Source organism: Macrotis lagotis, chromosome 2 (assembly GCF_037893015.1).
Source record: "Macrotis lagotis isolate mMagLag1 chromosome 2, bilby.v1.9.chrom.fasta, whole genome shotgun sequence".
NCBI lineage: Eukaryota > Metazoa > Chordata > Mammalia > Peramelemorphia > Peramelidae > Macrotis > Macrotis lagotis.
This window is the reverse complement of record NC_133659.1, coordinates 216,976,929-217,002,228: the sequence shown is the minus strand read 5'-3', so window position 1 is coordinate 217,002,228 and position 25,300 is coordinate 216,976,929. Positions and strand designations below refer to the sequence as shown.

The 25,300-nt window shown below is 35.0% G+C and overlaps 1 protein-coding gene across 2 annotated transcripts in view; it reads right to left on the bottom strand.

Moving 5' to 3' along the window:
• Nucleotides 1-1,451: 1,451 nt before the first annotated feature.
• Nucleotides 1,452-25,300, bottom strand: part of PRKCA (protein kinase C alpha) — a 487,054-nt gene continuing 463,205 nt past the window's right edge. For both annotated transcript variants that reach the window (XM_074224747.1, XM_074224746.1), the window contains 3 exons: nt 24,881-24,988; nt 22,358-22,498; nt 1,452-8,386 (listed from right to left, as the gene is read on the bottom strand). In XM_074224747.1, coding sequence (XP_074080848.1) covers nt 8,222-8,386; nt 22,358-22,498; nt 24,881-24,988 — 414 coding nt within the window. In that variant the 3' untranslated portion in view covers nt 1,452-8,221. The remainder of the gene's footprint in view (nt 8,387-22,357; nt 22,499-24,880; nt 24,989-25,300) is intronic.

The following is a 25,300-nucleotide window of genomic DNA, read 5'->3' as shown; positions in this document are numbered from 1 at the left end:
AATACCTACTATTTTTTTTTTTTTAGTTTTTTTTACAAAGCAATGGGGTTAAGCGACTTGCCCAAGGCCACACAGCTAGGTAATTATTAAATGTCTGAGGCTGGATTTGAACTCAGGTACTCCTGACTCCAGGGCCGGTGCTCTAGCCACTGCACCACCTAGCTGCTCCTTTTACTTACTATTTTTAATAATTTTAATAATCTCTTTTTCCTAGATATTTCTTTTTGTGATCAATGCATAAATCTTCCCATATATGTGATGGTATCAAAAACTCAAGTAAGTATGTAGCTCACCCTTAGAGTAAAATTGTTATTAGGGCAATGTGTGTACTGAATTTATAGGACAGGAACACCAACAGCAACCCCTTTAGAAGCTAGAAAGGACTGAGCCTAGCCCTTAAAGTTTGAGTTAAATTTCTTTCCAGCCTCACTTTGCTCTTCTGCATTGTCCCATCTTCACCACCAATGGCCTTGGTTTCTTGTCTACTATCCTGGGATCTTAGTTTATCTGCTAGATGAGGGAGGGGATAGAGCACCAGCCCTGGAGTCTGGAGGAGCTGAGTTCAAATCCTTATCAGACACTTGCTACTTACTAGCCATGTGACCTTGGGCAAGTCATTTAACCCTGACTGCCTTGCAGCTGACTTTAGTCTTTCTGATTCATATCTGACCACTGGACCCAGATGGCCCTGGAGAAGAAAATGAAGTTGGTCACCATGCAGCTCCCCCCCCCCCACTTCAATCTAATTCATGTGCTTATCAATGGCATCATTTCTCTGATGTTATGGTCTTCTTCAAGAAAGAAGAATAAACATCATCAGGTCCCTTTAGCTACTGTTCCCAGACACAAAATGAGTGCAAGATGACTCTGAGCATTTTACATTTATAAAAAGAGGGTATATGGGCTAGATGGGACTTGTCATCCCTTCCTGCTCTGATGTTGGGTAATTATTTTCAGAGAGAAATATAAGCCCAAATGGAGATCTAGGCCCCAACAAGGCACTCTAAGATGAAACTACCACTACAGAGAGATGGTGAAATTGAAATTCAATTCTCCCCTCTACATAACAGAGATTAGGGGGTGGTACCCCAGGATTTGGAAAATTCACATAAAATTTTTGACCTCTTCATACTGGAAAAGAAATCTGAATTTTTCTTTTTCTTTGATGGGGAGTTCACAGTACTTTATTGTAAAATTTAGTCATAGGCTCTCTGTTGTCTGCGGCTTCCACAAAACTCCCTCCTAAATTCTCATTTAATTTCTTATGCTGACTTGAGATCTATGGAAATCATGATGGGGAAAGTCACAGTGTGGAAAGTATAACTATAGTATTGTTCTTTAAAACAAAAGCTTTGCTTTCTCTCGCTACCCAGAACCATTATTAAAAGCTTACTTTACAGAAAAGAAGGGGAATGTCTCTAAGCATGTAAATAAGACCAAAGAGACCAAGGAATGATCATTATCTTTATTCATACACACTTGCTTTCAAACTACAATTAGTATATTTAACAAAGCAGATCATGCAAACAAGAAGTAAAGGTTTTAAGAAATAAGAAAATCAATGCCAGTAATTTATACATCATTCTTTTTTTTAAATTCCCGATGTTGTTTGACATTCAAATGGCCTTTACATTTCTTAGTAGTTGTTTACTGAGAAAATAAAGCAACTTCCTTCTTACAAATATAAATTTGAGGATCTTCTGGTAATTTGCAGGATTAGTACTTTTCAAGTGACTTTTTTTGTTAAAAAATTAACATCACAAAAAGCAATGTTGCAACTGCCCCCAAAGTTAATCTTTTGCTAAAAAAATTCTAAAATAAAGATCATGATTTGAATTTTTAGCAAAATATTTAGACCCAGAGGAATCACTGCCTCCATTCCAAGTGGTTTTGAAGTTTATTATTACCTCCATCACTACTAATTCCCAGGAAAGAAACAAAATCCCAGAAAGGGAAAAAAAACACACCCCACAATCATTGATTATTACTCTTAAAGGAACTTGATGCACACAAAATTGATTTCTGCAAAATTGTTAACCAGAAAAAGTCAGTATCCAATTTTTCTCCGTGTATTTTAGAGAGTTCTAATTAAGTCTAATTAATGCATGTTTTCTGAAAATTAATTCTTGTCTATGCTATCAGTTATGTAAGAAGCAACACCAAGGAGCAGGTATGCTGCTCATTCTTTCCCATTGGAAACTACATAGAAATGCTTCTGAACATGGAGGAGATCAGGTCTACAGGGACAGAAATAAGCAAGGCATGGCAAGGATTAACACTGCAACTAGCAGTATAGATAGCTATGCATGTGCAAGGAAAACTGCCAGGAGTCTCAGGGAATCACATGACTTATGACCGACTACAATCTCCAATTGAAATAGTAAAATAAGTGCATCTTTCCTGTAAGACAATTGTTCCTGAATTTTATGTATTTTTGTCTTCAGTATCACTTCAAATGGCTACAGAGGGCTTTAGGCTAACTAAGGAATCCCACCAGGACTTCCAATGTTTTCAAAATGGCACAAATCCCCAGAGAAGTTAAAAAAAATAGTGCAACTGTGCTCCACAGATGCCATTTTGTGCCACTGGAGCTCTGGATGACAACAGCTAAGTCTTCCTCCAGGGTCTGTGTGCTTATTTTTATGAAACATTGTCAGTGATGGTATATTTTTTAAAAAAATGGTCTTAGCAGAATTAGCTATTAAAGTTGTATATAAAAAAGTACAAACAGCCTAGTATATGCAGCCATCCCATGTTAATTTAATAAATTGATTTTTACTTGAAGGCTAAAAAATTTCTTCTGAACCTTTTGCACTTTAGTGCAGGGTTACTATAAGGCTGTTTTGAGTATTGAGTTGTTAAACAGATACAAAATCACATAGACTAGATATACTTATGTCAGAGTTCATTTCAAAGTTTCAAATCCTACCCCCCACCCTCCAAATTTCTGGCATTATGGAATTTCACAAACCACACTCAATTAACTTTTTTAAGGTTATCCTCATCCAGATAGGCTCTCATTATTTTTCTCCTTTTAAATATTGTTACAAGATCCAGTTACCTCTTTTTCCCTCAAAGTCACCAGAAAGGCAATGAGAACATCTAACAATTGGTCATGATCTGCCCTGAAGAGATATATCAGTTATTAAAAAAATAAAAGCAACTGGCCTTTAACTGTTTCTAGGAATTCATTGATGAATTAGTAAACATTCACTAATAACCAAATCTTGCCAGTTTTTCCTTTATTTTCTGTCCTTTTTCTGTCCTTATCACTAATACTAGGTGACTTAAATGACTCTTGTATTGGACTCAAACTACTTTGTCTCCTCCTTACAAGACGCAGGCCTTCACTTCCTTTCCCATGAGTGTGAAAAAAGTGCATCCTGGATATCATGTGGTATCAGCAATAAGAAAATTATCCTATATAAAGTGATCTGTTTACAGAATTCAAAAAAGATCATTTGCCTCCTGAGGCTATATAGAAAAATCATACCATTTTTGTTAGCAACAAAGAAAATAGGATGGAAAATGTGTATGTGTTTGTGTGTGTGTGTGTGTGTGTGTGTGTGTTTTGATTTCTAAGGTGGTTTAAAATGAGACTTGAAGGACTAGTTAAGTGAACTAGGCCTTTCCCATCTGGGTTGAATTCCTAGGCCCTCTGCAGGAAGCCATAGTCAAAAGGGACAAAAAATGGAAAAAGGTCCCACTGATGTCTGATCTATACCTATTAAAACTCTTCTCCTTTTGTTGTGATTTTAAATTAGTAACTCGGGGAGAGGGGAATGATAGAGACATGATTAACAGCATGTGAGACATTTTTCCTCCATAAGGGGAATTTTTTTGGGTGGGCAGGGGAGTGTTGAATAAGAGCAAAAGTGTTTTCTAGGCACTAATACAATTCCACATTTGCACTGATAAAGGTCAGTTAATGTTTACTTAAAACAGCTGCTTCCTTAAAATTCCATAAAGTCAATATACTAATCTTTTTGGGTTCAGTTCAAATTTTACTTCCTCACTTCATTTTACCCTTGCTATGTCGTCAATTTTTGAATTTCCAGAGGACTTAAGAGTTTGTATCTCTCATTTTCATTCTAAGTCCTAAGTTGTCTTTAGCTTTTCTTTTTTTGTTCTTAACATGGGTTGGTGTTCCTGGGGTTCTGGAGTCTCTTATTGCTGCCAGTGAGAAATACATGACTTTAGCATTCTAATTGAATTTGATCACTTAGTCTTTCATATTCTTTGAACAGTTTCCTTGAACACTTCTGACATAATGTTACTCTAAATAGCTAATTTAAATAGTAAGCCCAATCTAAAAGACTTTGTTAGATTTTGCATTAGTAGTATTTCATAAGGACTGAGGAGTAAAGGCACTAAGAAAAAAAAGAATTTCATTATTAATGGTTTTCCTTATACCTCTTATTTTTCTTTCATCAATTCTCATTTTCTCATTTGATTTTAAATTGCCACTAATACCTAGGTCTCAGCTGTATAATTTTACTTTGGTCCAAACACTAAGTTTTGTGAAGAGAAGTTGGGGGGGGGGGAATGCCAGGAATCCAGAATTAAACCAACTTAAGGTTGGTTTACAGCTATTTAATCGTGTCTGGGAAAAATAATGCTAAGCCATATGGATAACTTTAAAATTTTCCTAAGGCATTTGGTTTCTGAGAGAAAAATAATGAGTCAGAGCCTATCAGGTAGATCTGAAAACCCCAAAGGTAAGTTTCTGGGCTCTACAAGCTACCATTGTAAGGGGGCATTGATTGTGAACTTATTCAGGGCAGTTGCCATCTTATTTTTGCCTTGTGTCTATAGTACTTAACTGGAACAAAAGTAGGGACTTGATAAATGTTTACTGAGTTAAATTTATCTTCCAAAGTACCCCATTTGGTCTGCTCAACTAAGATATTCTGATTTTTAAATGTTTTACAACTACCTTATACTATTTTGCATCACTCACAGAATCGGTCAATTCTGGTACAATCTGCTTTATAAACAAATGCTGTAAGTCGGAGGTCTCTTAAAAGTTGCTCATAGAATTCTCTGCTTTCAGTAGTTGACTCTGTAAAAGAGTCATTCCAGAATTGGTCCTAATATCTCTGTTCTCAGGCATATAAGATTTCAATAGATCAAAAATTCTTCACTCCAATTCCCACCCCCAACAACCTTGCTCCAATTGATTTCCATATCTTTATCTTTAAAATCTATTCTCAGAAAATTTGCTGGGCCTAAAATCTCCTTATTCAGAGCAAAGAGATGTCCTCTTAGCTTAGTATCTTTTGTGATCTAAACTCTTACAAGGATTAAGAAAAGGATACAATAAGGAGGTTAAGTTGTCTGGTTTTGTTTCCTAAGAAAAATCTACATACAAATTTGTATGGGCATCAAAAGAGGTTTCCCCAAATTTGGTTTTAGATCTGTTTCCTGAAAAGGATGGTCTTTAATTAAAGTCTTAATTAATTAAGTGATGTAACTTGGGAATCACAGGTGGTTCCAAGGGCTTGTATGATAATCTATTCTTTGGCTATTTCTTGATTTCTTATTTATTTGTTTGTTTGTTTTTAGGATTTTGCAAGGCAAATGAGGTTAAGTGGCTTGCCCAAGGCCACACAGCTAGGTAATTATTAAGTGTCTGAGCTCGGATTTGAACCCAGGTACTACTGACTCCAGGGCCGGTGCTTTATCCACTGCACCACCTAGCCGCCCCTATTTCTTGATTTCTGCTCATTCATCAGATTTTACCTTTAATCCTGAAATCTAACTTTAGTGCCACAAAGGCTTGGATTCAAAGCCGATGCTGAGGCATCACACTTTGCAGCTCTGCCTGTCTCTTCTTCAGTTTCTTCTCACCCTTGTCAGGCACTGTAGAGCCCAAGTGTATAGGTACAGGACATCAGAGAGAGATCTTTGCAGGTCATATCTAAGTCTAAAAATTTCTTTTAAAAAATTATATATGTATGTGTGTGGTTGTATGTGCGTAGTAAAAGCATTGGCTGGGAGGCATGCTTTAAGAACAGTGGAAAATCTAGCAGTCTTCTGCAAGAGCCAATGGATACTTCTAGTTCAGATATTTCAGAATCATCAGATGTTTTTAAATTCCTTTGATCACTGTGCTTTTGGATGATAGTTTACAGCACCCTTGCTTTTCTACCAGCAGCCATTAATGAAACCTGCATTCTGGAATGGAGTATTTTTGGCACAATTTGGGGACCTCTTTGCTACTGGGCCTGATGCAAAGTTAAATCTCATCTGGCAAATATTGTTCTCATGTCAGCATGTTATATTCTGAAAAAACACAGCAGCTTGTTTCGCAAATAGCAGTTCAGACAACATGCTATAGGCATTCCTGGGCCTCCTTAAAAGGTTCCCTTTCTGCCTTTTCCTTGCCCACAAGTCACTCATACAAACCAGGCCCAAGGTGCTGGAAAGGAGCCTGAGTCGGCATAAATTATGGGACTAGAAACAATCACTTCTCATTAACTCTAAGAGGAAATATTGTGCATGAGCCAACAAGGAGAAGAGTGTATTAAGAAGATAAGTGTGTCATCTCAAAAATAACACTTTCTGGCCTAGAAAATCTCTCTCTCTGGTTCTCTCTCTCTCTCTCTCTCTCTCTCTCTCTCTCTCTCTCTCTCTCTCTCTCTCCTGCTTTATGTATGTTTGAGTGCTTTATAAGGAGAAGCAGACAGATATAAAAAAAGCCCAACTAAATCATGTAAAGTAGCCATTCATTTTGGATAGTTGATCTAAGTCAAAAAATAAATATACTTGATATCAGTGACAATCAGCAGGAGATGCATTGAGGGAGAAAAGAATCAGGGCAGAAGAACATGAAGCTAGAATCTAAACAAAGGGAAAGTTGCTTGAAAATGAGAACCTTCACAAATATAACACAAAGTGTGTCTTATAAAATTATTATAATACTCTCTTTATACTGCATATGATTATTTAAATGGAATAGATTTAAGATTTATTATAAACATGCAAAATTCATTGCATGATGCAGATGCAAAACATAGTAAATTCCTTCTAGAAATTAATGTTTGGGGAAATGATTTGAATCCGGGCTAACTGATTCTACATCTTCAGGTGAGTCATTCAATGGGAAACAGAAATAGAAAATGAAGCCTTTTTTTTTCCTAAGTAAACTCAAAAGGACAAAGTTTCCCAACTTAAGAGACAGGCTCTCTAGTTCAATACTTCATTAAGTTATTGTACATAGCACTTTCATAAACATCACTGTAGTCTATCAAATAAATAAGTACAAAAGGGGCAAAAGGTTACAGCTCAGTTTCTAAGTTAATAAAGTCAGTAGCAAAATATTGTGTTTTGTTTAGATTGGCTAACAATGCTCTTGAATAGTGGCATAATTAACAATGGCACCCTGGATCTCAGAATAATCTCTCAGAGATTAACATGAACATAAATATGGAATTTTTACTTTTGATCTGAAATGATTTCACATGCTACCTTAGCATTGTCCTTAAAATATTTGGCCTCTTAATAGAAATGTAATTTAAAACTAGTTATCAAACCAGTCAGACATGATATGATAGATTCATGAAATATTTGTGTGTTTTTTTTTCTTTTTTGGTCTTTTAAACAGAGCTGATGGACTGTGGTTGAGTTATGAACAGCCAATGTTTGGGAATGTTTTACTTGCAACTGTGTCATCATCTGCACTTTCCTGTTCCTCCTTGGTCTTTTCTAGCAATTATTTTTGTTAACTCGCAAATATCATAGAAATACCTGTTTCAATGAAGTGCCTCCTCTCCCAACACAGTGCTTATTTTCTGTGCTCTCCATGATTCCATTCCAAAGACTGTTCAATTGAAGAAATTCTCAGTCTATCACATAATGAGAGGGTTCTAATCTGAACTCTATAATAAGGAATTCTATGGGTGAAAATTGACAGGTAAAAGTTAAATATACAAAACGTACCAAAAATGGGTTAAGAATTTGTTTGTTTTGTAAGAGTGACATACAACCAGCTGTGGCTCCTAAAAGTCTAAATTTGGGTACTATATCAACCTTCACTAGGATAATGTTTCTTGGTTGATAGTGAGATCCTGAATGGTTGACCACATTTAGGCTTCTAACCCTACAATTTTTAGGTCTCCAACTGGAATAAGCATCAAGACTGAGACCTTAAAATTTTAGGAATTAAGGAACACTGTGGGTGGGACCAGGGAATTAGGGTTTTTGTTCCTGTTGGTTAGTTTCATACCGCACTCTGCAAGATGGGGTGCACAAACTGTGGATTGACATAAGAGAACCCTTCAAAATCGCCTTGGTCTATGTTAGAAATGACCAGTTGATCAGGTGGTGTTAACACCGGCTGTCCTCGTGTAAAGAATTTGTCAAAGTTTTCTGCTCCTTTGCCACACTGTGAAAGAAGAGAAAAAGAGAGAGACATCAGTAGAGAATATAAATATAGGAAACATCTTTGGGGGGGAGGAAGTTTGGAGGAAATATCCTTTGAAAGCCAGGGCTGTTCAAGCAGGAAGAATTTGAGAGGAATAGCAGGACTGCTATTTTAAAGTCCTACACAGTGATAAGGAAATAATAGAATGTATTTCCTCGAAAACACACTCACCCACAAATCCAACATAATATTTTATCTTTAAAAGCTTCTAAGAGCAACATAATAGAAATGTCAGGGGGAGATGCACTGTGGGAGATAAAGTGATAGCAATAAAGTAATCCTTTTGGATATTACCACAGCCTCACACAGGTTCTAACATACTAACCCCAGGGGGAGTGGATTAGCTGTTGTTTTCTTGAGAGTTTTATACTTAGGTTAGAGGGGGAAAACAGATGCCCTAAGTTGAAAGGTTCCACTCTAATTGAATATCTGTCTTATCTTGTGCAGACTCTTCTAAATTCTAAGCAATAATATTAATACAGTAAAACGTGAATTATCAGATATTTGGTCAACTGGTTTTTTTAGAAACTTGTATTTCTAATTTGGCCCAGATTAAAATTTTAATTTAATAATTAACTAGGAGCATTGGGAGGGTAGTTCAAGAGTTATTTACTGTTCTTGCTGTTTTTTTTTAAATAAGATCTAAGCTTCATTGATTTATTTAAATCACTATCCATTCTATCACTGGCACATTTCCCTTTGCTGTATGGGCCAAAACCACCTGGATGCAACATGAATTACAGAAGTTTTGATGAAGGGGAAAACTTTTTTCTATTATTAGGAAATAGCTAGTCCTTGGCAAAATGGAGGAAGAAACCCCCCAAATCACCTTATTTCACTTACACTTAATATTAATCCTGCTTTCAATGTGCAAGATGATACTTTATCCTATTTGTATGTATTTTTTGTTGTGCTTTTTCTCCAAAATCTCAGTAGATTCCAAAGCAAAGAACAAATAGAGCAAGTTTCTGACATTCACATTCTTCTCCATGAATATACACCTCAAGAATGCATAGATTAATGAAAGAGAACTCCAAACTCAGTCCAAGATGGTAGCTCCAAATGAGTTCTGTGGCAGAGACAGCTGTATTAGCTGAAGGCTGATATTTTGGGTAAGTCTTTTTCAATGCCTGATTAATCAAAACTCATCTGTTGCAACAGCTTATATAATGATCATCCAGCTGATGGTGACCTACTTCAGAGAGAAATCAATTGGCCTTTTCTTGATAATGACCTTTGCCAGGGTTAGGGAGGAGTATTTGCTCAAAGAGAATCATGCTAGTCCAGAAAGAGAAGGGATGAAAAACAGGTTAAGTCCTATACTGATTGACTAGAGCGATCTTCTTCTCTCAGATTTCTAGGTTCCTCAGTATTATTAGTCCATGCCTTTCTCCCTGCATATGGTCATTTATAAATCACTTTCTGCTCATAAGATAGTAATAAGTAATAACTTTTTAACTGTGCAAACAAAATTGAAAAAGCAAATATTCTGAAAGGTATCTACAAAAACAGACTTCTGAATAGCCTGAATGAAAAGAGTTTCATGATTCTGAATTTCAAGGCTTAATTCTGAACCTGGGTGACTTTTAAAATCATTCCCTTGCTTATAAAAACATATTATTTTAATAAATGGCATAAAGCCACAGACAGAAGGTTTGTCTGCTTCCTTATAAACATTTCCTTTTGTTCTCTTCTATGCATTTAAAGACATGTCTCAATGCTTTTCCCTTGTTTTTTTGTCAAGTTAACACACATTAAATATTTACTATGTGCTCTTGTCAAGGCAAACCCTTCTGTATGTAGAAGTGAGCCTATTCCAATCTATCTTCTTCAGTGTTTTTTTTAAACAGAAATGGCTATTTTTCATATTATTTGTTGTTCTTATTAGTAAATCAGTCAAATTTCTCTTACTTTCCCTCCTCTTTCTCTTCCCTTTTAGTCTAACTTAGTCTGCAACTATAATCTGTAGCCTAAATACCCTCCAGAAGACCAATATGAATCTGAACTTAGAGAATTAGGAGAGAGAGATTGAAGTGTTATAAATAAAACCAATGTGGGCCCTGGGTTTCTTACCTCTGTTCTTCAGGATGTACATAGACACCTTGTTTAAAGAGTTAGTTCACATGCAACCTTATTAGATTCTATGGCAGCTAGCTAGTTCAAGCTTCTGAGGCAGTCCATCACCACATACATGAAAAGAAACAGCTGGCACACCTTTAAATCAGGGTAGCAAATGACAGCCCAAGCAAACTTTTCCTATATTACAAACACATTCTAACTGCCTACCGTGGCCATCACATACCTCCTCTTCCAGATATGTAAGCACTATTTCTGTTGGCATGCATTCTACCAATGCTGTCTATCAACTAGCTTTGCACAGAATGCACCAGAGAGCTCTAAAACAAACTGGATCCTAGGGAGTAAGCCTAATCTGAGGTAGACAAGGCTATTTTTGGTCTTCCAAATTTTTTATTTACTTTTCACCAAACTCTTCTCTTTAGATAAAGGATGGGTATATCAGTGTGCCACAGTTTTGCTTCCTGTGAGACTGAAATATTCTTCTTTTGAGTGGAACAATTTCGTATATTTACACTATGGATAGAATACTGACCTTATAGACAGTAAGATATGGATTGAACTCTTCCATCTGATACATGTTGCCTATTGATCACTGCAAGTCTCACAGTCTCTCAATATTCTAAACAACTCTCTAAAATTCTAAGTTACAGAGAAATTGCTGATCTGCATAAGCAGAGAGAGAGAGAGAGAGAGAGAGAGAGAGAGAGAGAGAGAGAGAGAGAGAGAGAGAGAGAGAGAGAGATTCCACCACACTGGCAGTTTCCAAAGAAGATAAAACCCAAAAAAGAATGTCTTTCCCTTTCTTTAGATTCCTTAGTCTGGGAATGATCCTTTGAAAGCCACAATCTGTTCGATAAAACTATTGGTTAATAAAATAAATCAAATGAAAATCAGTTCAGTGTAGTCTGACAAATCAAAATGGGTCATTGTTATGACTTAAGCTGGATACAACTAAATTCAGAGTATTTCAGCAAGATTTCTGACCTAGTAACTATTTATTTAGACCCAAATTCTTATTGGGGAGATTGAGGGGTAGTGTCTATGGCATGCTGACCTTCGGCTTCTTTTTATTCTACAAGATGTATCTGATAACATCTGTACTGGGAAGAAGGAATTCTGTCTCTTAATTTGTGCCTGTATTCTTAATATTTCATATTCGGAAACATATATTCCCTGTAAATAATGGAAATATAAGGTGAAAAAGAGCAGCTTGATAATACTATCATAAAGAAAAATAACCACAGAAAAGAACAGGAAGGTCACTAACAAAATTAAGAGGAAAAAGTATTTTAGGTTGAACTATAGATAGGAATTAGAAAAAGCAGAGAAGAACCTCTTGTGTTATTTGACATAGCCCATTCTGTGGCAGAATTTACAAAAGAACATCTACTTATTTTTAAGTGGATAGTTTAATTTGCTTTACATCCTAGGAACTGTTTTTTGGCCAACTAGCATCTGAAGTATTATACTGGGGGATGCATTGGAATCTGTACCACCAGTGCCAGCATTGTGGATAGTTCTTTGATGTGAGATTTAAGGTCAGACAAAAAGCTCAAAAAGCTACCTTCATTCACTTCACTTTACCTGACTGGCCCCAGTCCAAGCTAGCATACATAACAGCCATGATTTTCTGGGATAAAATATCAACACTTCTGAACCACTGAGCAGACCTTTTGAGTACTGCTTAATAGTTCTGTCTCCTCTATGCCCCCCCATCTTGGAAGATCAGCAATCTCAGGGGGAACGGTGTCAACAGCACTCTGTTGTTTCATTATGAACACAAGCAGAAACACATGACAAGTGTTAAAAGAGAGAAGTTAGTTAGCTGATTTATTCACCCATGGTTCTGAAAATGTGCTCACCGAAGACTTTGAAGCCCAATGAAGCCAGTGCATTTTGGTACAGAATTTCTGGGGAACAAGAATGGACACAGTAGAATATTTGGAGAAGGGTAGAGATTAAGAGTTGAATTGGACTGATATGATTACCACTTACAAAAATTTCCCTATGGATAGAGTAATAGATTTGAAGTGAAGAAGACTTAGGTCCTAATCCTGTTCACTGTGAGACTATGGTCAATGCACTTTAATCATTCACAATCTCCATTTCCTCATCTATAAAATTGAAGTAATAATACTATAATACCTCATAAGAGTTATTATGGAACTTAAGGTGGATAGTTGTGTAAAATACCTGTAAACTTTAAAAGCACTAAGTGAAAGTCATCTGTTATTAAAAACATTTGTCTAGGGGATATATGATTGGAAGTGGGTTTCCATATATTTAAAACATCACCATCATCATAATTCTCTTCTCTCATTTTTTTTCAATATTGGTCACTGATGAGCTATCACAGTAAATGGAAACGTTTATTCTGGAGAAAATTTTTATTTCTAAGCTTTCCTGTGAATACAGGAATACAGGGTTTAAGTCTTCATGATATGAAAGCTAAATCTATTTGAGTTTGAGAGCCATATATACATTTTGGGGCAAAGACTTGGGCTTCTCTCCTACTACAAATGGGGATTGTGAAATTCTTGAGGGTAGGATGATTTTTATCTTTGTTTTCCCAGGGCTCTGCACAGAGAAGATACTTAAAAAATGCTTATGACTAGTTCAAGCTAGAAATGTGAAGGGAAAGCATAGACTCTTTATATGTTACACATCTTACTTTGTACTGTAACTGGTTTAGGGAACAGTGGGCTCCTTTCCTAGATAGATTTGGAGCAATAATAGCTAATAGGAGAAAGAGTGATACTTTTAATACAGATTTGCAATAGACTAGACTTGGCACTTCACAGACACTTAGAGGATTGCACATGCTTGGGGGCTCTGGTGCATCCAAATAGGATTAGAGACTGAAACTGCTTTTACAACTATCAGTGATTCATAGCTGAGGACACTCCCTTTTATCAGTATGGACTTTCTTAGCAACTTGTAGTCAAGGAAAGTGCTTAGAACACTAAAAAGGTTAAGTGACTAGCCATGTGTCATATAATCAGTACACTGAACAAGTTGCTTAATCTCTTCAAGTTTGAATTCTCTCTCATGTTAAAAATGGGGACAAAATATTTGTAGTACTTATTCCATAATGCTGTTCTGAAGAAAATACTTTTAAAGTCACTCTCTCTCGCTCTCTCTCTCTCTCTCTATATATATATATATATATATACACATATATATATATATGTAAATAAGCTATTATTACAATTTTCTGAAAATGTAAATTATAATAATACTTGCACTAGATGCAACAGGGCTATTATGAATAAAATGTTTTATTAATTTCAAAATAGTATGTAAATATAAGTTTTTATCATTATCATTGTTATCCAAGCGTAAGATGACTTCTAAATGGAAACCAGGCTCAATTTGACAACATTAGACTTTCAGGACATCCTGAGTGTTTAAATCCTATTTAACTTCTAGAATCCATGCCATGACTACTGCTATCCCTCCCATCATCATCGTCATCATCATCATCATCATCATTATCATCATCGCTGGCATTTATATAACACTTTATATAACAAAATACTTTACAAATTATCTTATTTTATCATCACAACCACTCTAGGAGATGGGTGCTATTATCTTTACTTTATAGATGAGAAAACAGCAAATAGAGATTCGTTAATTTGACCAAGGTCACACAACTAACAAGTATCTCAGGCAGAATTTGAACTCAGATTTCATATGACTCAAATGTACAGCACCTTATCCACTGATCACCAACCTGCCTACATCACAGGTACCACTTTATAATCTAAGTCTAAAAAATCCAAGTGTTGGTTTTTCTCTAGCCAGGACCTTCTCATCTGTTCTTGTTTCTTTTCTTGTCTCTCATTTTATTTACTTCCATTGCACAATTATCACTTTTATGAAAGTAATTCTCACTTTCCTCAATTATTTTTGTTCCACAAACTAAAGACCTAACATTCTTGGTTTATTTTATCAGGCAAAAATCTGTAATTCAAAATTAGGCACTTTATAAGAATTTGAACAATACTGATGGTCTACATTTGGAATTTAAAAGAGCCCATTGTTAACTCAAGACAATTGTAGCTTCTTCATGGGAAATCCAATAAGAAATAAATTTTTGATTGTGAAGTATTTTGAGAAATATAGTTAATTTTAAGTGTTTCAGTGGAATGGGAATCTAATTCAGAAAAAAAAAGTGAAACAATTCTTCACCCTACCCTGACACTGAAATAAGATGCAAAATTGGTTTATAATATATTCTTTGTTTTGTTTTGTTTTTTAGATTTTGGCAAGGCAAATGGGGTTAAGTGGCTTGCCCAAGGCCACACAGCTAGGTAATTATTAAATGTAGGAGGTTGGATTTGAACTCCTGATTCCAGGGCCGGTGCTTTATTCACTGCACCACCTAGCCACCCCTTATAATATATTCTTTATGATATCACTTGATAAAATAAATTTTATTAATTTCCCAAGAAAGACTATTCATAGAAGAAAGCTGGACTGAAGCAACTTTGAAGTCTGTCAACTAAGGGATGGTTTCTGGAAAATTTTTTTCATATGATCTCATCTTTTAAAAAAGAATTATAGTGATCATAAACACTATTTTAAAATTAACTCCTTTATTTTTACAGTTATAAAATTATTCCTCTTCTTGGCAAAGGATCTGTTACAATGTAAATATAAAAGCCTTCACTTCACTTTTTTCTTTGTGGTCCTATGGGAAAAACCAAACTTTCCTCTTCAGATTAGTCTATTTTTTGTGAATTTTAATTAGCTTACCATCCTAACAGCCTGACTTATAAAGGTTTAACTAACTGAAAACCTGAAATGATTTTTATTTCTAAGACTATAATGTATTCTTTAGAATGTAATTTCACAAAAGAATAAATGAATGCTTATATCTTCAATTTTGCAAAATGAGCAGTCTATTGACATTCTGAGAACTCTAGAAATGAGTTTTTTTTAAAAAAAATAATTTCTTAGTCATAGAGGATAAGGCATAGTTAAAAAAAAATTTGATTCCCAGAATAATCTTCATTTGTCTTCTTCAAAGTCTAGGCTTTTAAAATTTTTTTCAAATGAATTTCAGGTACTGATATATATGTTGAATTTTGAATTTTTATGTAATTTGGTAAGATATATTTGCTCAAATCAGATTCTAAGCCACTGGAACCTAGAGGTAGACTTAGGGATCAGAAGAAGAATTCTGTCATTGAATTAGTCATTTCTACTTTTTAGTTTCCAAATTCCATATCTGTAAAATGAAGCTATTAGATGATATTCTAGTCCAGATGGCCTATAGAGCTAAAAAAAAATGTGATTTGATCAGTTGTCTTTATTTTAAAACAAGTATAAAAGAATGTAGCTTTAACATTCTCTCCCCCCAGACCATAGCTGCTGTTAATATACCTTTTAGAGGCTCAACTCTCAGTCTACAAGAAGAATGAGGCAGCCACGTGCCTCATGGCAATAAACAGGAGGCACAGTAAATAAGAGCAATGGGTTCAAATCCTGCCTCAGACATTTACTTGCTGCATCACCCTAGGCAAGTTACTTAATCTATTTACTTCAAATTTCCTACATGGTAAAATTGGGTTAATAAAAGCACAGATTAGCAAGGTTGACATGAGGATCAAATGAGATATTTGGGAAGCAGTTAGCACAGTGCCCAGCACATGGGAGGCACTTAAATGTTTATTCCCTTCCCTTTGTCTCCCTTCATAAATTGCCCAAGTTTAACTGTCATTCTGGGGAGATTTAATTGTGGAGATTTGAAGAAAGGAGAGAGAGGAAAAAAGGACTTAGAGAACTAAATCTAACGTTTATCTTGTAAAGAAACATGAATTCTTGAGAAAAGAATTTAATTGGTATCCTGAGAAATGTGAATAGGGGGACTGTGTTTCCAGAATTGAGAAGTCAGCACTTATGCTGATTACAATGAACTTTGCGAACTTTCTCAAAGGTAATATATTGTAAATAATTATGTCTTGGTTTTACTGTTTGTTTTGCTATTAATAGTGAAGGCAATAATCTTGATTTTTTTACTTAAGCCTAAGAAATAGGGAGGTTGAAGAAATGAGGAAATGTTTGAAAAAAAAAGCTTTCTCTATCTAACAAAATAAGTATTTAATATCTTGAGCTGGGGATTCAGATCTGTTTCAGTAATGAGAAAGGTACTGCAGTCTTAGTAATTAATGTAGAAATAGCAGAACATATCTCTAATTGCTTATAAACTTAGGATGAGAATTAATGAGAAAAATGAACTGAAAGCCAATAGAGAGATAATCCTTTCCACTTAGGATATGAATGGGTGTTAACCATAACATAAGAGTTTATGAGGGATTTATGAATTTATTGTTTTTATGAGTAATTTCTTTATCAGGTCACTGAGACTCTTAGGATGAAAATACTTTAGTTAGCTCACGGTCTTGAATCTGCATCCACAGGTTCTTTGTCTCTTTATGAGTTCTGCATAAAAATAGTTTACACTTATTCATTTGTTTGTTTATTTATTTATTTTCCAAGGTAATCAGGGTTAAGTGAGACTTACTCAGGGTCTTACAGCTAGTAAATGTCAAGTGTCTGAGACCTGATTTGAACTCAGGTCCTTCTGACTCCAGGACACTTAATTCACTACCTCACCCAGCTGCCCCAACAAGTACTTTTCTTATGCCAGCTTATGATCCTCTTTTTATAAATAAGGAAAATAAATTTCAGAGTGGTAAACTGATTTAATCCCAGGTCAAAGAGCTTGGGAGAACTTGAATCTAGATATTTATTTGAACATGAAAAACTGTACATCATGCTACCACTATAAACATAATAACTAATTACTTTTGCTAAAATTTTAACTCACAAAACTGATAAATAATCATTCAGTTTTTGGAATAAATTTTTTCTGAAACTCTGAAATCAAGATCTTTTGGGGCTGTAACATTAAAATTGCTGACATTTAAACAGTAAATTATTATTTGTAAATTATTTTCCATATATTTTCTCATTTAAGCCTATAAGCAGACCCATAAGGTATTTTTTCCTAGTATTAATACTCCCATTTTGCAAAAGAGAAAACAGAGATTAGAGGATTTGACCATGGTCAAATAGCTAATATATATATATATATATATATATATATGCTGGAGGTGAGATTCAAACCCTAGAACTTCCTGATTTCAAATTCAACACTGAATCCATTATAAAGGCATTTGCTAATGAAATATGACATATTATATCCTAGTTCTATTAGACATTATAAATATCCAGACTAAAAATATTAGAGAGTAGTTTAGCAAAAATATTAGAGAGTTCATTGACTTAAGTCCAAAGACTTAGGCTTGAATAACTGGTTTTGTCATTTCTTACTTATGTGGCTTTGGACAAATTTCTTAACCTCTTTCATTTATAAGATTAGAAGATTGAACTAGATAAACAGATATGGTCTCTTCGAGTTCTTTGTTTGTGATCTTAGGACAATAATTCTCCAGTTATTTATTTTTCAGGAATCATACTTGCTGCATTTTCACTACTAGTCCTGGGAAATGATGTTACTTTCATATTTAAACCTCAAAGTTATTTCTGCTCAAGTAATTCAAATCATTTTCAACACGAATAAGTGAAAGATTTAGGCTTTTAAAATTTATTTTATCTTGGTGCAAAGAATAAGCAATCTGTTTTGAACTTCAGGACAGACTTTTACATCTGGTTTGAATTTTCTGAATTTTGACAGGTTGAGATATTCATTGTTTGATTATTTCTTCAATTCCCTCTTCTTTCTAACTTAGAGGGAATGGAAGTAAATTAGCTAAGTGGTATGGATGGGGTATCCTAAACATGCTATGCAATGCTGAGGGTACTGTGGGAATGAAGTCACTATTCTCCTTCAGGTATAAGGAAGATGAATGGAAATAAAGGGTTATGCTAGTATCCAGGAACTTTAATTAAGCTACAAAAGCTTATAAGCCCAGGTTGGGCCTGGATAAGCTTATTTTATATTTATGTATCATTTTCTGGTACAGTACTTCTGAATTTAGACAAGACTTTCTCCTTATAAATAAATGCTAGAAAATGTATTCTTATGGTTTGCAGTGGAAGAAAATAGGGGTAGGATGGAAAGAAGATAATGCTAGAACAGGTAATTAGGGTTGGGGTGTAAAAGATGTATGAAATTAAGGAACTCAGTAACTTAGAAAAGTCCAGAAGGCTTTGAATCATCAATTATATTCAGTGATCAGGAAACATTTGAAAGTGGGGAAAGATAAAAGCTCCAGGTATGAAAGCAAATAAACACTTGTACACATTTGCATAGGAAAGATTAATTTCCAGATAAACTGAGTATGGGTTGTGAGACTTCCCAGGGATCTGAGTTCAAATCCAGCTTCAGACACTTACTATCTGTGTAACCCTGGGCAAATCACTAAACCCTGATTCCCTCAGTTTTCTCATCTGCAAAATGATCTAGAGAAGGAAATGACAAACAACAGTATCTTTGCCAAGAAAACCCCTCAATAGAGGTCATGAAGAGTCAGATATTCCTGAAATTAGATAACAACAACAAAATCCCAGGATTAGACCTATATGTTACTCTTTATAGTAATCATATTATATAAGGCCATATTCCTTAAAATTTTCTTTTAATTTTGAAATTTATCATTTCAAACTTCTTCCCACAAAGCTTCAAAGAACACAATCTTTTTTTTTTTTTAAGATTTTTTCAAGGCAATGGGGTTAAGTGGCTTGCCCAAGGCCACACAGCTAGGTAATTATTAAGTGTCTGAGGTCGGATTTGAACCCAGGTACTCCTGACCCCAAGGCCGGTGCTCTATCCACTGCACCGCCTAGCTGCCCCCACAATCTTTTTTTTTTAAACTATTCAAGTGGCAATAGTGAAAATATATTTCTATATTCTAAATAGGTAAGATTTTGTTTGCTGCTATGTAAGTATTCTCTCTTTGCCAGAGAATGAAATGTTTACAAGCCTAAATAGTAGCTTCATGAGTTTCTATTGCCCAAAACATTTCATCATCTGGCAGCTATTAGTCAGATATCACTGAAAGTCTTGGTGGTAAGGTAGGAATCTATCATAATTTTTGGAAACTCAGTGTAATCTTCATGCTACACTGAGTCATCAGAGTAGAGCTTTTATTTTTTTAAATCAAGGATGATATAGAGCTTGACTTTTTAAAAATATTAATGAAATAACGTTCAGAATTAAAGATGAATAAATTATAATAATGATAACAATATCTAGCTTTTCCATAATGCTTTAAGGTTTGCAAAGTACTTTACAAATATTATCATCATCCTCATAATAACCTTGGGAAACCCTGGGAGGAAGTTGTGACTATCATGTCTATTTTATAGAGGGGGCAAAACTGAGGAAAATAGAAGTTCAAATGATTTGTTCAGGGTTGCAGGGCTTAAAAAAGGTCTGAGACTGCGTTCAAACTTAGGTCTTTCTGACTCCAGATCTAGCATTCTAGCCTTTCCTGCCTTACTTTCTTGCCATGTAGTATATGGGATTGGGATGGGAGAAGAAGAACTATTGCTAATAGCAACCCATTAAGGGTAAATCCAGTTTTATACAGCTGAAAAAATAGCATTTCATAATTTCTCCTGCATTTAATTTTAGTGTTAAAGTAACTACCAGAAAAGTGGAAAATTATGTGAATAAACAGAATTTATGTGCATCTTAAAATGGAATTCAGTGAGAACATACAACAACCATATAGTAATTCATTTATTTTGGAAAGCCAAGAATATCTATATTTTAAATTAACTTTAAAAGCACTTTCAATATTTATTCTTCTATTCATTAAAGGAGTTAGTTTTCAACTGGATGACCTTGCATTTTCTTTTTCAATAGAGTCAGGCAAATACATGAACCAACAAAGAAAAACAGATTGAAATTCTGCCTAAGGTAGTCAGGGCAGAATTCATCACTCTTCATACACTGTGCTTTTGCTCAGTGCAGGGTTTTGGGCTTTATACTTTGGAGATCTGGAAACACAAGACAAAGCCCTGAACTCAATGTTCTGGATTTTCTGGGTTAATGTTATCAAAGAAAAATGTAGAAGGAAGATGAATAGAGGCTGATTTTAAAATACTGGTTCAAAAAAAAGTCACTGACTAGATTAACATTGGTTTTTGTTCAGTCCTAAAAAACATCCTGAAAAAATAAAATTAGACTTAGTCACCACTTTTCTTTTTGCAGTAGGTGAAGCACAAGCATGTATTTGATGATGAAGTTCCTATTTTGACTGTAAAAAAGGGTTTGACATCTCTGTCAATTGGGTGAGAAACTGTGGTGTGAGGAATTATTCCTTTGGTTGATAATAGTAGTTGCTTTGTGAAAACTAATCCATAGACTGATTTAATAATAACCTGTGAATACAAGGGACCCATTTCTCAGAATCATAGAGTTTAAGAGTTGGAAGTTCTGTCAGCAATCATCTAGTACAATATGGTAGGAATTTGTCATAATGCTTGGAAACTCAGTTTCATCTTCACGCTACACTCACTGAAGCATCAGGATAGGGCTTTTATCTTTTTAAATCAAGGATGATATAGAGCTTGAATTTTTAAAAATATTAGTGAAATAACCTTCAGGATTAAATGGATGAATACATTTTAATAAGTTTTTCCGTAGTACTTTAAGATTTGCAAAGTTCTTTAAAAATATTATCATCATCCTCACAACAACCCTGAGAGGAGGTTGCAATTATCATGTCTATTTTATAGATGGGGCAAAAATGAGGAAAACAGAAGTTCAAATGATTTGTTCAGGGTTACAGGGCTAATAAAAGTCGGAGGCTGGATTCCCACTTAGGTCTTTCTGTCTCCAGATCTAGTAGTCTATCCATTGAGTATTCTCCTTTTTATGGGAAACCAAGAACACTGGATACAGCGCTGGCACTGACTCAGACTTTTCAGAGTTCAAGAGTGGCCTCAGACACTTCCTAACAGTGTGACCCTGGGTAAGGCACTTAATCCTATTTGCATAAGTTTCCTTATCAGTAGAATGAGCTGGAGAGAGAAATGGCAGACCACTCCAATGTATTTGCCAAGAAAACTCCAAATGAAGTCACAAAGAGTTGGAAATAACTCAAGAACCATATTCTCCATTTTGAGAGGAAGTCTTTGGCTACCAGTATTCAGAAAGAACAAAGTAGTAGCTGATCTACAACAGATATTAATAATGGAGAGGTGATCAGGTACCTTCATATTATTTACAAAAGGGTTATTTGGTGAAAATAAAAAGGTTGCCAAATAAACTCAAAACCCAATATAAGCTGAAGTCAATAGTCAGAAAACTAATAATAATAATGGAATAATTAACACACATTAGGTTAAATTAAGATGTTAAGATGTTAAGTCTGGAGGTAATAGCTGAAGTAACTATGTCAAGGAAGGAATGGGAAGAAAGATATAAGGAAATTATGATATGGTTATGAATAACTTGGGGATTTGTTAGGGGTGTGAGAACCAAAGAAAACACTACTAAATCAAAACTTGTTTTTATGATCATAATGTGCATAATTAAAAATGGTTCAGAAATCTCCCTCCCATCTTACTTAAATTATGATACTTAAATCAATTCCTGCTGAACTCGTCATTCTGTGTAAGGACCATTAGATCATAAACCAATATTTGGAACCAGATCAGTTTTTCCATCTTAAAGTGAAGAGCAATTTTGATTACATGAAATTAAACAATAAAACTGGATGAGTCTTCAGTAGGAAATAGGACAGAACAAAATATTGGTTGTACTCTTTATTCTGGGACCACCAAGTCATTTTTCCTTCTGTCCAGAGAAATGCTGTGACTTTACACTTGCGTTCTCAAAGAAAAGGGGGTTTTCCTTTCTTTACTTACCACTTTAGGTTTGAATGGTGGCTGGATCTCTCTATTCTCCAGTTTCTCCCAGTCAATTCTTCTGAAAAATGCATGTTCTCTGATGTCCCTTTCTCCCTCAGACCCACAGCCCAGGCGTTTTGCAGGGTGCTTTGTCATTAGCTAGACAACAAAAGAATAAGAAAAAAATGTCATTCCAATAGATAAGTTTTCTTTTCTTTATTCCATTCTCTACTTCCTCCAGTCAACTAAATAAATGAATTTGTACTTTCCATTTGTACTTTGGGTTCTTTCCATCACAATTTTCATGATGATAAGAGAGGGTAAGTGCTATTGAATAGTTCTGAGAAATGTCATGAAAGATTTAAATAATCAACCTTTAATATAAATTTTATCAATTTCTGTTTATTTTCAGCTTCTTTTCATTTTTCCATATTCTGGCACTCATTGAGACCAGGCTCCCTGACCCCCATATCCTGGGTCACTCTACCCACCCAAGACAGGTTCTACCAGTATTTAACTAGAGCTTGTTTTTTTCACTATAATGCTCTAAGCAATTTGTGTATCTATCTATCTATCTATCTATCTATCTATCTATCTATCTATCTGTGGTGTGGGTATGTGTATGCTTGTTTCCATGTGTGTTTTGCTTATTTATAAACTGGACCAAAATCTCCAGAATTATAGGACTACATGTGAAACAAAATTACAGAGAAATCTTCTTTTAATCTGTTTCCACTATGAAGCTTGATGTAAAAATAGATTAGAAATTTCTTGAGGGCAGGGGTTATGACTAATTCAATTCATTATATTCACTGAATATCTATTATGTACAAGATACTATGTTATACTTTTTTGTGGCTAAAAATTCAATAACATCCAGATGCAGCAGTCAAGGAGGTTAAGAGTTTGGCAACTGTTATATCTGTGTCCTTCTGTATTGCTTGCACAGTCTGGCATCTAAAGTTACCCTGCACATGGTATTGGATGAATGAATAAACATACCTGGAGGTTTTCCAAAAAGTGCCTGTTCAACCTCATCAACTGTGATTTCTATTTTTTTATTAATCTGTGGAAGTTTACATGAGGAAGCTTATTTGAAGAAATATTGCTGAAGTCAAACCAATCAATGAACCAAACTAAGCAAGTAACAACAGTGGGATGATTTCCAAGATTCTAATCAAAGGTGTGCTAGAGTTAACTTTAATAGACTTATAAGAATAACTGTCAATATGCCCAAAGGGCAACAAAAATGTGCATACCCTTTGATCCAGCAATACCACTACTGGGTATATACCCGGAAGAGATGATGAAAAAGGGTAAAAACATCACTTGTACAAAAATGTTCATAGCAGCCCTGTTTGTGGTGGCAAAGAAATGGAAATCAAGTGAATGTCCTTCAATTGGGAAATGGCTTAGCAAACTGTGGTACATGAATGTCATGGAACACTATTGTTCTATTAGAAACCAGGAGGGATGGGAATTCAGGGAAGCCTGGAAGGATCTGCATGAACTGATGCTGAGTGAGATGAGCAGAACCAGAAAAACACTGTATACCCTAACAGCAACATGGGGGCAATGATCAACCTTGATAGACTTGCTCATTCCATCAATGCAACAATCAGGGACAATTTGGGGCTGTCTGCAATGGAGAATACCATCTGTATCCAGAGAAAGAACTGTGAAGTTTAAACAAAGACCAAGGACTATTACCTTTAATTTAGAAAAAAAAACCCCTAATATCTTATTGTCTGATCTTGCTATCTCTTATACTTTATGTTTCTTCCTTAAGGATATGATTTCTCTTTCATCACATTCAATTTGGATCAATGTAGACCATGGAAACAATGTAAAGACTAACAAATTGCCTTCTGTGGGGCTTGCGGGGAGGGAAGTAAGATTAGGGGAAAAATTGTAAAACTCAAAATAAATAAAATCTTTAAAAAAAAAGTGGGGCAGCTAGGTGACACAGTGGATAGAGCGCTGGCTCTGAAGTCAGGAGTACCTGAGTTCAAATCTGACCTCCTACACTTAATAATTACCTAGCTGTGTGGCCTTGGGCAAGCCACTTAACCCCATTTGCCTGTCAAATTTTCAGTGTGAGAATTTACTCTTTGAGAATAGGCAATTACAAGAAATTAGGCTTCATTTATGGTTGTATTGATGTCTAGAAAGTGTTATTCCTGCAGATTAAACGTGGATGTGTGTGGATATATGACAAATGCACATATGTTTTTTACATGGAGAACCCAGTTATATTGCTCTAAAACATTGTGTGAGTTCAAGAATGGAGAAGTTTCTGAGAATGAAGTCATCACCAATTTGGAAACTTGAGTTAATAAGAATAATCACTAGCAATCATATACAAAGTCCTTTATATTATCTTGACCCTTATAAACATCTGGTTCTAATCCAGGGCAGTGATAGAAGAGAGGTGTGAATCTATTCCTCAAGTATTGCTTTGGATTGAAATAATTCAATTTAGTCAACTCCTTTGAGTCATGACCATAATAAGCTGTTGCTAAGTAAACAAGATCTACTTACTCCTTTGCAGATGGAAACAGCCTCTTTGGACAATGATTTTGGATAGGAAACATTGTGTTCCATTATGGACTGGAAGAGTTCATCCTCATCTTCACCATCAAATGGAGGCTATTCAAAAAAAAAAAGAAAAGATTTAGGAATGATTAATTAATTAACATTACTAATAAATGACTCCTTTGGCAGGGAAGAGCATAGTGTGCTTTCACATCACAGGATTCGAAGTTACCCCTACTTAGCTCAAGGGTTTATTTGATTATCGTTAATTAGATTGTTAGTAGTACAGATTTTTTCCCCTCTTTGTCTCTTTAATTATGTTACCCCAGGCAATCAAAAATAATCTGCAGGGAAAACCATTTTTGGTTAATACTTTTTAATGATTTACAAATAAAATATAATTAATTCATTTATCTTATAATCACA